This window comes from Phascolarctos cinereus, unplaced genomic scaffold (assembly GCF_003287225.1).
Source record: "Phascolarctos cinereus isolate Bilbo 61053 unplaced genomic scaffold, phaCin_HiC Scaffold_4;HRSCAF=312, whole genome shotgun sequence".
Taxonomy (NCBI): Eukaryota; Metazoa; Chordata; class Mammalia; order Diprotodontia; family Phascolarctidae; genus Phascolarctos; species Phascolarctos cinereus.
The window spans coordinates 708,798,964-708,812,639 of NW_027555847.1; the positions used below are offsets into that span (position 1 = coordinate 708,798,964).

The 13,676-nt window shown below is 42.3% G+C and overlaps 1 protein-coding gene across 1 annotated transcript in view; it reads right to left on the reverse strand.

The window, feature by feature from the left end:
- Window positions 1-13,676, reverse strand: part of CIT (citron rho-interacting serine/threonine kinase) — a 162,675-nt gene that overhangs the window by 18,697 nt on the left and 130,302 nt on the right. Inside the window, 4 exon segments of the mRNA XM_021007994.2 lie at window positions 569-733; window positions 975-1,137; window positions 2,669-2,776; window positions 2,989-3,129. Of these exon segments, the coding sequence (XP_020863653.1) occupies window positions 569-733; window positions 975-1,137; window positions 2,669-2,776; window positions 2,989-3,129 (577 nt within the window).

Below are 13,676 nucleotides of genomic sequence, written 5' to 3' on the forward strand. Positions count from 1 at the left end.
TCTATTTCAAGGCTCCGTCATTTCACTCAACGATGCAGGTCACAACTCCTTAATGTCTAAGTAAATGGCATTCACAAGTTGCAGTCACCCTTTTCCAGACTCGGGGCTGACAAGGCACCTAGGTGCTCACTCATTTCCAAAAGCCTACATCTGAAACTCAAGTTCTTTCCAGATGGCCCACCATGGCCAGGAGGTAGCCCTGATTCTCAAGGGCTGTGCCAGTGGAACAACACAGAGACCTTGAGCTTAACAGGCGGATAGATGATGGACCACATCTCTGCTGCCCAGAGAACAGTCTCTGTTTGGAAAGGCTTATGACCAGGTTGGCCATGCAGAGAGTAATTATTTGTCCACAGCTGTAGCTCACAGCTGGAAGGATGAAGATACCAAAGTGTGATGGCAGCGAGGAGCTATGATCTGTAACTGGAAGGGTCAATGCCAACACCCATGAAATCACAGATCCTCCCTTTTCAAATTAATGTATATTAGTCACATTTATTTATAGGTGAATTTAGCTAACTTTTGAGACCAAGAAAAACATACCCTGCAAGTTGTAATGTCAGCTTACCTTCTGGCGTGGAGGACTCTTTTCTCCGACTGGAAGGGGGAGCCAGCAAACTTATTGGGTTGGGCTGGTGCTCTGGGGACCTCACGATTGCAGACATGACGATCTGCTGCCGCGCAGTGGCTGGAGTGGATGGGTGGGGGTGATCTGATGCTTTACGATGGGCAGCTGCAGACAGAGCAATAAAATGCCCATTAAGGCGTCAGAAAAGGGGGAAGAAGCATAGCTTCAATCTGTTGGGTCACCCTCAGGTTTGGTCAAGAGAAAGCAGGATGCCCTTGGGTAGCTTCATTAGATGCAAGAGGCAGCTCCTGAGGACTGAGAATTAGTGGCCCAGACAAAGCCGTGCTGAATGTAAGTGGATTCAGACCCTCCGCCTTTTTCGGAGACTGCCCAATGACGCTCCTACCTTCTTCTCGAGCCGATCGCAGCTCACTCCGGGTTTTCTGCAGCGCCTCCTCCAGCTCTGCACAGCGGGCCTTCTCCTTCTCCAGGGCCGCCTTCAGCTCATTGTACTGCAGAGGAACCTGTGTGGGTAAAGCAGGGTCCTCTTTCCGTCGACTAAATAAGCCCTAGCAATGGAAACAGAGATAACTCCTAACTCCTAGAAATTGGTGCTTTAAACTAGCTAAAGGAAAGCTGCCAGGGTGCAAAGCACAAAAGCCAGCGGGCATACTCACTGTAAGTGTATTTAGTAATAATTGCATTTGAAGGGGGAAAATGTTAGGATGAGTCACGGTCAGCTCTTCCCAGCTGTAAAAAATGGGGGTGTGGAAGTTTTCAGCAAGAGGGTTAAAGATGCTTAATTTGCCACCACCTCTTCATTTAACATTTCCAAGGTAGTAGAATCATCTCCTGACAGTCTTTGTCCTCAAAAAATGCAAGTAGAGTATGAAGTCATGGACAGATTGTTCAGAAGTCAATCTCTCCTTTGGCTCTTATAATTCTAAATTATAAGACAGAGTTGAGCGTTTGGTAGAGGGGAGGGAGACGAGACACTTGAACAATGTTAATGAGAATGCCAAAATGAGGGACTTATTAAACAAGACAATGCACCAAAAGAAGAAACAATATTAACTTTACAGGGAGAAAAAAAGTTATCCTAGAGATGAGCCAAAACACAACCACTGGTGAAAAGAACGTACACCCAGCTTAGCCAGGGAACAGTCCTTTGCTAAAGCCATCTTAAATCAGAAGCACTAACGGCCTCACACAGCCACATCATCCACTGGAAAACTACTCTCTCTGCAGCCACCACTCAGGAAGAGGCTGGCTGCAGCAGAACTGTTACTCAGGGAAGCTCTCTTCCTAATGTAGCCTTGGGAAATGTTTTGGCTGCCTGGTGAATCCGAGCCTCTGATCCTTGGTCTTCCAAACAGTCTCAGACTTTTCTTGTGCCAGCCCAGCCATGACTACAGCAGAGCCGAAGCCCGATGCCCAAGTCTTAATGTCATTGAAGATAGTTGCAAACTCCTTGGAGATCTTTTTAGAGCTCACAGTCCTTAGCAGTCTAAGGTCTGCTGTCACTGTCCATGGATCTGGGGCCCAACGTGTAGCATGAGAGCTAAATTATTTAGAAAATAGTGTCTGGGTTATGAAAATGTGTTTTTGCACATAAAATAGATATGTACACACATAAAGTAACTCATACATTTTAATTTGCTTTTATATTTTAATGAGTAGGAAGTAAGAAATACAGCAGTGTGGGAGAAAGGGCAGGAGGCCTGCATTTCTAGTTCCAGCTTGGAGAAGTCACTCCTCCTTTCTGGAGCTCAGTGTCTTCATCTGTCAAAAGAAGGGGTTGGATTCCTTAGGGTCTCTTCCAGCTCTAAACTTCTACGCTGACCCCTTCACTTTTCTCTAGCTGCCCTAAGAGCGACCCCTCTAGAGGAGTCAACAACAACAGGGAGGCCACTGAAATATTAAAGGTCATGGAAGCAAAATGGTTTAGCAGAAGGCCTAGCTAACACATCTCTACTGGTGACAAGGTAGTCAGAAGAGAAATGGCTTCTGTTTTTCTTTATGTGCCTGGGCATAACTGTATCAAAATGGTGTCCCAGGAATCTGACTAGGGATTCTCGCTTTTCAAACCCTTTCACCCACCTTTTTCTTCTTAGCAGGTTGGTCCATCTTAGCCTGCAGAAAATCAATGAGCTTGGTTTGCTGGGAAATGGTGCCTTCCATTTTCACTTTTTCATGAGAATAAAGGACCTGAAAGTCGTAGTAAAAGGAAATTGACCTTAGAAGTAGAAGCAGACCTGCTCAGCCTCCCTCCAGAATCTTCTACAGCCATGACAGAGGAATACGCACAAAGGATCGTTCCGCATTTAAAGTGCTCGCTAAAGCAATATACACTGGCCATTTAGGGGCATGACAGCAGCAGAGAAAATATTATTTCAGCCCCAATTCCTGGCTACTCATACCTGAATATTTTCCAGCTGATATTCCAGATCACTCCTCTCTGTCTTTAGCAGGTCAGCTCGATCTAGAGCCTCTTGGAGTCCTTGAGTCAAACGGAAAATGTGATTCTTCTGCAAGTCCATTTGTTGCTGCAGTTTTGCTTGCTGGTGATAAGAAAACCATAACACAACTTGATAGAATATATGAAGCAACTAGGGATCCTCCTACTTCTTTTCCCTCCCACTTATTTTGGATGCCGTCTTGCTCCCCTCCCCAGTCCCCGACCTTCTTAGTGAATCATAAAACTCTCAGGAAGGGAATTCCCTCTATTAATGCGGATCAACACCCATCCTGAATCCTGTACTCTTGGAGGGTGTCCTGAGACACTGAAGAGACCCCTCCTTGGCTTCCCTGGCTTCCCTTTAAGACTCAGCTCAAAACCGGTCTTCCTAACTGCTAACATCTTCGTCTTTCAAATCACCTTCCTTCTACTCTGCATGTCTTACACGTACCTAATCCTTTATACACATGCCGTCTCTCCCTCTGAATGAGAGATCACGCAGCTTGCCCAGTTTCACATACCAGGACCTGTCTGTCAGAAGGAAGGCCTGAACAAAGGTCTGATTCCTAATTTAGAGGCTCCTTGTCTTTCCACTGGCCACCCTGCACAGAATCATCTACAGAATCACCGTACACCCAGGACAGAATCATCTACAAGTTTTCCTTCCATTACAAAATGATGCACAAATCAAGGAAGAGTTTTCAGAGAAGTTTCAACCAACAACAAACACAAACTCTGACACTACATACACACTGAGGCTCTTCCAAGATTATCTATGGGGTGGCCTCATAGACTAAACCAGCTTAGTCAAGCACCAAAAAGCTCTTGTTATAAACACATTCTCTTCCCTCTTTGGATCGGAGACCAAACAGGCCAGGTTTATACTGAATTACACCTTCTAATGACTAGTTTTAAAACAATATTTCAATGTGCTGGCCTCGTGTTTCTGAAGACCATTACTTTCCATTTCAATAATTCTTTTCTCACTAGTTAGTAAAAGATGCACTGACTGCTCAGCACAAACACAAACACACACACACACACACACACACACACACACACAAAATCCAATTATCACAGCCTATTCAAATGATCTTTTTTTTTTTTTAGGGCAAGTAGAAAATTATTCCTACTTGGGGGAACTAAGGAAATAAAAATTATACTTTCTCAATTCACACACCACAATGAAAGAATTAAGCAAAACTAACATTAATGAACTAATAGAGATGAATATATTAAAATCCAGAATGAAAATAACCCATCTCCTGGGCATATAATTCAAAAATCAACTCTGGTCTCTATTAGAATTCCAATGAAAAATTTCAAGTACATTTCCTAAAAAGCACGTATTAATATACATCCTACAAAACCAACCAGTTAATTTGCTTTTCCTGTTCCAAGTGTGATGCTCTAAGACTTACATGCTTCAAGGATCCATGAATTTGATGGTGCTGATGAGACTTCAGACAGAGTACAAAGTCCTCTAGAGCCTGCCCCAAAGAGGAGAGCTTGACTTTGTCCTGATGAAAACCATCAGCAGCAACACTGGCATGGAACCTTAGTGTGTCCCACTTGAAGGAAGCTCACTTTAAGGCTTTGGGCCTTGAAGAACTGATGGAGTAGGTTATGGTTCATTTTACAGAACCAGAGGCCTCAGACCATACAGAATGCAGTATACAACGTGCTGAACTGCAGCTCCTGGTGATTACCCCAGCATGATCTTTGAGCTGGGCACTATTTGATACAGTAAATAATCAGATAAAAGGAAAAGACCTAAATGTCAGGAGCTACCAATGTACAGTTGGCGGATATTCAACCATGGGGTAAATGTCTTTGGAGAGGGGAAAGTGCAGACCCTAGAGTCAAGAAAGTGCCACAAAGGCCTTGCCAGTAGAGTGCTACCGTACATGCCATAGGACTGGCTGTCACTGCAATGCCTTCTTTACCAAAACATTTTGTTCAATTTAATCTCTTTGAAGATTTCTCTCTGTTAGAATCTTTTTCATTTCAGAAGGCAAGTCAAAGAGAAAAAAGGACCTGCCATACAAAACCCCACATTCTTTTGGTCTGTCAAGTATGAGGGGGGAACTTGGGTCTTCCGCCTGCCTTCACTTCCCCTAGCTCTGTAGTTTCCTTCTATAGCCCAAGCCACTACAAACCAGACCACAGGTTTTCTGGATAGTTGGTTTAATCCACCCCACTCAAAGATGAATTTTTTTGGGGGGGGTTGATGCAATTGGGGTTAAGTGACTTGCCTAGGGTCACACAGCTAGTGTCAAGTGTCTGAGGCTGGATTTGAACTCAGGTCTTCCCAGCTCCAGGGTCAGGTCAAAGATAGATTTTTGAAGATGTTTTTAAAGGACAAAAAAGAACTAATGAGGTATAAAAATAGCAAATAAGCCTTTCAAGGAGAAGTGGAAGCAGGTGCTTCTGTTAGCTATGAAGCTCATGGCTTAAGTAAACAGCAAGGTTGACAAGAGCAGTTTACCACCTCCCCTGCTTTCCCTTTCTCCCTCATTCCTCCTCTCCCCATTTCTCCTCCTTATGTGTCTCAGTCTCTCCTCCATCGCTGCTCTGTTAGCCTCTCTTCCAGCTCCTTTCTCCCAAACTGACCAGATGTACAGAATGTTTATGGCACTTCTGTTCACCTGTGATCTCACCAACGAAGGAAGGACCTTCATCAGTAAAAAGCATAGCCCAATGATGTATTTTAATCCAGTTTGATTCCTATCTCTGTCACCTCATTGCGGCATCCAGAGAACTCCTCCAATGTGCAGGAGGCCCTTTTCTAGCTATCTTTGTATTTCCAGGGTACCAGTTCAGTTCTAAGGCTGTTCATCTGTTATCCTCCTTTTCCAATCAATATATGTCCTCAGTGACATCCCTTATGCTAATTCTTTTACATAAACTACTTTCAGCAATATGCTACAGGCTACTTGCTCTCATCATACATTTCTTCACAGCACTTGACTCATCCCCAATTTTGATTCCTCAGACTATATTTTCTTTCCTCCCTTTTTTTTTTTGGGGGGGGGGGGGAGGCTGCTGGGGTTAAGTGACTTGCCCAGAGTCACACAGCTAGTAAGTATCAAGTGATCAAGGGTCTGAGGCCAGATTTGAACTCAGGTCTTCCTGACTCCAGAGCCAGTGCTCTATCCACTGTGCCACCCAGCTGCCCCTCAGACTATATTTTCTCAAGCATCACAATCATGCTGTACTTCTGGGGGAACATGTGTGTTTTATTTTGTTTTGTTTTGGTGAGGCAATTGGGGTTAAGTGACTTGTCCAGAGTCCCACAGCTAGTGAGTGTTATGTGTCTGAGGCCAGATTTGAACTCAGGTCCTCCTGACTCCAGGGCCGGTTGCTCTATCCACTGAGCCACCCAGCTGCCCCTTGTGTTTTTTTGTAAATGGAGTTTTGGACCAGAGAGCTGCTTAGATAATTTTAAATCATTAAACAATTTCCCAGTTGCAATCCACTCCTATGTGGGGGCCCAGTTCATGGTTCACCTGTTGCGCCCAACTGCAGAGACCATATGTAATCTAACATTTGTCATCTACTTGGATTTTTCCTGTGTGAATGGTAAGTGCTTACAGTTCTTATTTAGGAGACTCTTCTATGTTCCAGAACTTGCTACCATCAGCACAACGTCAACTCCAAACAGGAGTGTCTGAAGGGACTCACCATCCAGAGAAAATCCCTCTTCCACTTACATGTTAAACAGAGAATCCCCTTCATGAAAATGAAAAGCATCTTTAGCAAGCATAGCTCTCCTGCTTGTCCCCTGATTAATGTTAATTTATAAGGGTCATCAAGAAGCATAAGTTTTAGTTGCATTTATCCAGGAATCTTGCACTAGCTTAACATATGTACGCAATTCCTCACTAGAGGAAAGACTTTTAGGCTCTGCTTTACTCTACCAAGTCAAATGATTTTTTTGGAGAGAAGGAGGGAGAATCAATAAACAATAAACACAGCGAGATATTGTTTTCTCTGGTCATTTGTTTAACTGTAAATTTGTGCTCTGCCACAGAGAACTATTCGCAAAAGCCTGACTGATCCCATTTTATATTTTCATCAAAGAAACCTTGAAATGTCTAATTATTCTCATAAAGATTTTTGTGAGGATGAGAAAGGCATATGGGTCAATAATTACTGATGTACTCTAGATCACCCTCTTTAGGAAGGAATATAGTCCGTGGTATTTTTCCTCTTCTCATCATACCTTCCTTTCCCTGAGATACTTGTCAAATGACCTCCCAACACTTTCACGATGATAGCATTTCCACCATGAGTCTCTTCAGCAAATCCAGGGCCTGGTCCAGCCACTTGAACCAAAGGCGCGTCTGTTCTTAAAGGGCTCTGACCAATTCCCTGCCAGTTACACCAGGGTCCAAAGGAGGAGATGCCACTCTCACCAACGACAAACACAAAATCATTATAGAAACAATGACACATGTGCTCCATTTCCCATCCCTGTGGCCACTCCTGAGAGGAGGCCTCTCCCCTGGGTCTCAGACCAAGCTTCCCGCAGCCTGCTTTTCACTGTTGGATGAGACAATGAGACATTATGTCATCCTGTTCTGTATCCAAAGTGGATGGCTAGGCTGCTGTAGCTCTGTCTGGCAAAGGGGTAAAGGCTCCCTGGCTGAGGTGGCTTCTGGCTTGGGGGCCGCCCAACTGCAGCAATTACTTTAAAATGGTAAAAATGAACTGTCTTTTTCCACTTTCCATTCTTTGGTGTCATATGAACAGGTCAGGTCAAAGTAGCTGCAGCTCTTGACAATACCTCCTTAGCACTGTGTCCTTTCTTCTAGCAATTTTGGTTTTGATCTGTTCTGTAGATTATCAAGGACTTATTAAGCAACCACTGTGTGCCAGGCACCTACTAAACAGCAGAATATAAAGGTAAACACAGAAACAATCCTGACTCTACTGGAAGATACAACATGTACATATTTAAGCACATACAGCACAAATGTACACAAAATAAAGAAAGGGTCGTTAAATATAACATAGAGGGAGGGAAACATCAGGAAAGGCTTCCCGTGAGAGGAACTACATCTTGAAGGAAAAGAGGGATTCTATGAAGTACAAGGGGAGGAAGAAGGTGATGCCAGACTTGGGGCACAGCCAGTACAAAGCCATGGAGGTCAGAGGTGAAAGTCGTATGTGAAGACTAGAAAGAAGGAGAGTTTGGTGCAGCAAGTGAAGCAGTAGAGAATGAGGCCAGAGAGGCTGGGACCAAGGGGTGACGAACTTGAAAAGCCAAATCAAGGAGGTAATATTCTACCCTGAGTCAGTACCAGGATTTAAAGAGTAGGAAAAATCACAATCAGACTTGGGCTTTAGAAAAATCACTCGTGGCAGCTCTGTGGAGAAAAGAGTGGAGACCAAGTCCAGGCAAGAGGTGACAAAGGCCTGAATTAAGATGGTGAGTGGAGCTGTGTAAGAAGAAGGGGTCAGACACACAAGAGGTCGTAGAGGTAGAAATGGCAAGATTTGGGAACTTGGCTGGTAAGTGGGTAAGGGAGGATTCACAGTTGAGTCTCATGCTGCAGCTACAAAACTGGGGTACTAGAAGCATGGTGGGGCCCTCAATAGAAACAGGAAAGTGTGCTACAGGAGAGGGTCTTGGCAAAAAGACAATAAGCTTTTTGGCCATACTGACTTTGAGGTGTCTGTATGATATTCAGTTTGAAATGGCCAACAGATAATTGGTGATGTGGGACATGAGCTCTGGAAAGAGATTAGTGCTTTACATAGAGATCTGGGCATCATCTGCAAGGAAAAGATAATTATACTCACACGACCTAATGGAGTCACCCAGAGAATTTAGAGAAAAGAAGGCTGAAAACAGAGCCTTGGGATACACTCACAGTTAGGGGAGATGACATGGCTGATGAGCAAGCAAAGGACACCGAGAAAGAGTGATCAAACAGGTGGGAGGAGAGGGTTGTGTCATGAAAAACCAGAGAGAGAAGATGGAGTATCCGGCACCCAATAAAGAACAAGGAGAATGAGAAAAGACCATCAGATTTGGCCGTTAAGAGATGGCTGGACACTTTGGACAAAGCCGTTTGAGCTGAGTGATGCAGAGGGAAGCCAGACTACAAAGGGCTGAGGGCTCCAGCTCAACAAGCCCAGAACAAAACTCGTTAGCCTTGCCACCACAGCTGCCCCCTTCTGAACTCTCTGTTCTCCTGGTCGCCCAGGCTCACAGCTCTGCCATCCTGCCTGGCTCCTCACTTTCCCTCATCCCACATGTATAATTTATTGCCAAATCTTGTCGCTGTTATTTTCACATCCCCTCACACAGCCCAAGCCTAGTTCAGCCCTCCATCCCCTCGTGCCTCCACCACTGCAATAGCCTTCCAGTCAGTCTCCCCACGCTAGTCTATCCTCCACTCAGCTCCCAAAATGACTTTCCTGAAACACAGGCCTGGTCATACCAGGAGCTCCTCAAAGAGCTCCAGGATCAACTGTGAACTCTTCCACTGGGCAGATGAAGCTCTGCACAGCCTGACCCCTTCCTATCATTCAGGTCTTACACTTACTCCCTTCCTCGCACTTTGTGATCCCCTGAACCACCCTGGCTTGCACCCTTCTTGATGCCTCTGAACCTGCTGCTCCCCAGGCTGGGAATACTTGTCCCCCTCATCTCTGCCTCCTCATTTTCTTGGCTTCCTTTAAGACTCAAATTCCAGGGCAGCTAGGTGGCACAGTGGATAGAGCACCCGCCCTGAAGTCAGGAGTACCTGAGTTCAAATCCGGCCTCAGACCAAAACACTTGACACTTACTAGCTGTGTGACCCTAGGCAAGTCACTTAACCCCAATTGCCTAAAAAAAAAAAAGAAAGAAAGAAAGAAAGAGAAGACTCAAATCCCACCTTCTGCAGGAGTTCTATCTTGGTCCTCTCCAGCTGCATGTTCCTTTCCCTCTGATTTACATGGTATATAACTTGTAAGTACGACTTGTATGTAGTTATTATATACATGTTGTCTTCCCAATTAGAATGCTCCTTAAGGGCAGAGGGAAGGAGAAAAGGAGAGAGGGAGAGGACAGACCTAATGGCTGAAGGGATGACAATTGATACTTTTAGACAGCCTGAGGGCACCACGGACTGATGATTCTAATATAACTCCCACAACAGATGCCAGTCATTTCCTGTTAGTTAAATGATCCCTTTCAAGGAACACTTGGTTACCTTAATCTGACTTGACTTCCCTTGCATCGCTCTTGATGAACAAAAGCAGAAAGACCCAGTGAATATAACTGCAGCTTACACACCAAAATATGATGCATAAATGCATCAAGTAGGATGTAGTAGAGAAATTCTCCAAGTTACCTGACAAGATCCTCCAAACTGTATGGGCTTTGATAATTGGGGATTTCAATATGAAGGTGGGCAAAGGGAAGGATGCCAAAAAATATGTTGGGAAATATGACTCAGGTTTCAGAAATGAAAGATGAAAGACTTTTACACTACCTGGAGTCCCTGCTCCTTAGGGATCAGACATATTTTTTGGTACAAGAGAACTAAGCATGCTAAGCACCAAAGAGGATCCCGGTTCTGCCACCAATGGCAGGCCACTGGGTAGGGGGCACATGCCACATTCAGGGAACTTCCACCGAAGCTGAAGCTTGCATACCTTCTAAATATGTGTATGATTCCTAGCAGCCTCTGGCCCATTTTTCATGCCTATGTCACTCACAACAGCAACAGAAATACTAAAGGAGCACTTTTTCTTTTCCTTTTTTTTTAAGGCTGCCAAGGTCAAATCAATCTGCATCAAGGGGTGGCAAGCCTTTCCCCACCTCTACCACATGCTCCTCAGACAAAGGACCAGCTTCAATCAATAAGCTCCTACTTTGTACCACGCACTGGAGATACAAAGAACAAAGTGAACGGTGCCTGTTCTCAGGAAGGTCTGAGCCAAGCCAGGAGGGCGCATAAACACATATAGGTCTGAACAAAATGAACACAAGGTAATTTGGGGTGGGAGCAGATTGGGGAGAGGCTTTCTATGGCAGTGGCGCTCTACTGAGCCTCGAGGCATTTCTAGATGAAGGTGAGAGTACATTCCAAGCACAGGGATAGCCAATCCAAAGGTCTACATGAGACACTCTGGCTGTACCATAGTGTCTGTAAAGGGAAGTAAGATATAACCAGGCTGGAAATGTAGCTTAGAGAGGAGCTGTCAAGGACTTTAAATGCCAGAATTTCTATTTTAGCTTAGAGCTAAGAAGGAGCTACTAGAGTTGAGAGAGTAGGGGAGTGATTTGTACTTTAGAAAAGTCACCTTGAAAAAAACCTAAAAAACCAACACATTAAAAACCCTCAATTAAACACCAAGAAAGAAATCTTGAAAATCAAAGGAGAGATTAATAAAATTGAAAGTTTAAAAAAAAGAAACAACTACTAAACAAATAAAACTAGGAAATAGTTTTATGAAAAGGAAACAATAAAATAAACCATTGGCTAATTTAATTTTAGAAAACCAAATTACTAGAATAAAAAATGAAAAGGGTGAACACACAACCAATGAAGTTGAAATAAAAACAATTATTTAGGAGCTATTTTGCAACTATATGCCAGTAAAACTGACAATCTAAATGAAATGGATGAATATGAACATAAATTGCCCAGGTTAACAGAAGAGGAAATAGAATACTTAACCCTATCTTAGAAAAAGAAATTGAACAAGCCATAAATGAGCTCCTGAAAAAAAAAACACTCCAGAACCAGACAGACTTATAAGCAAATTTTACCAAGCACTTAAACAACAATTAATTCCAATATTATATAAACTGAAAAAATATGTACAAAAGGAGTCCTATCAAATTCCTTCTATGACCCAAATATAGTTTTGATACCTAAACCAAGGAGAGCAAAACAGAGAAAGAAAACTATAAGATCAATTTCCCTAATGAATATTGATGTAAAATTTTTTAAACAAAATACTAGCAAGGAGCTTACATCAACACGTCACAAAGATCTTATAATACAACTAGTCTGGATTTTTGCCAGAAATTCAGGGCTGGTTCAATATTAGGAAAACTACAAATATTACTGACAACATCAGGAACAAAAAGAACAAAAAAACCATGAATATTTCAATAGATGCAGGAGAAGTTTTTGACAAAATACAACACTCATTCCTATTGAAAATATTACAAAGTATAAATGGTAAGTAGTATACATCTGAAATCAAAAGCAAGCATTATCTGTAACAGGGATAAAGCAGAAGTCTTTCCAACAAAATCAGGGGAAAAGTATGGATGCCTATTATTGCCATTACTATTTAGTATTGTACTAGAAATGCTACAGTAATAAGACCAGGAAAAGAAATTAAAGGAATAAGCATAAAAAATGAGGAAACAGAACTATCTCTTTTTGCAGATGAAATGATGGTATATTTAGTGAGCCCTAGAGAGTCAACTAAAAAACTAGCTGAAATAATAAACAACTTCAGTAAAATTATGGCATATAAATAAACCCATACAATCATCAGCATTTCTGAATTTTACCAACAAAATCCAGCAGGAAGAGAGAGAAAGAGAAATTCCATGTAAAATAACTGCAGACAATATAAAATACTTGGAAGTCTACCTGCCATGACCCACAATTACAAAACACTTTTTCACATAAAGACAGATCTAAATAACTGAAGAAATACTCATTGCTCATGAGTAGACCAAGCCAATATAATAAAAATGACAATACTTCCTAAATTAATTTACCTATTTTGTGCCATACCAATCAAACTACCAAAGAATTACTTCATAAAGCTAGACAAAAAATTGCAAAATTTATCTGGAGGAATAAAAAAAGGTCAAGAATATCAAGGGAATCAATGGAAAAAAAAAATGGGACCTAGCAATACCAGATCTCAGACTATACTATGAAGCCATAATCATCAAAACATTTTGGTCCTGGTTAAGAAAAAGAATGATTGATCAATGGAACCAATAAGGTATACAGCATACAGAAGCAAACGCGTACAGTAACAGTGTCTGATAAACCCAAAGGCCCCAGCTTTTGTGGCAAGAATTCACTATATGACAAAACTAATGGGAAAACTGTTCAGTAGTTTGGCAAAAACTTAGGTGTAGACCAATGTCTGCTACCGCATACCAAAATAAGCTCAAAATGGATACAGGATTTAGATATAAAGGGTGATATCATAAGCAAATTACAAGAGCATGGAATAAATTACCTGTCAGAACTACAGACAGGGAAGAGCTCGTGACCAAACAGATGATAGAGAGGTTTACAGGAGGTAAAATGGATAATTCTGATTACATAAAATTAAAAAGGTTTCGTACAAATTTTAAAAATGTAGGCAAAATTAGAAGAAAAGCAGCAAGTTTTTTGGATGGTCTCATTTCTCAAAGATATAGGGAATTGAATAAAGTTATAAGAATAAGAGTAATTCCTCTATTGATAAATGGTCAAGGGATATGAACAAGCAGCTTTCAGAAGAAGAAATCAAAGCTTGTATCAATAATCACATGAAAAAGTATCTAAATCACTAGCGGTAAGAGAAATGCAAATTAAAACAATGCTGAGGCAGCAGCAGGACAGAAAAGGAAAATGACAGGTCTGAAGGGATATGAAAAATAGGGACACTAATGCACTGTTGGTG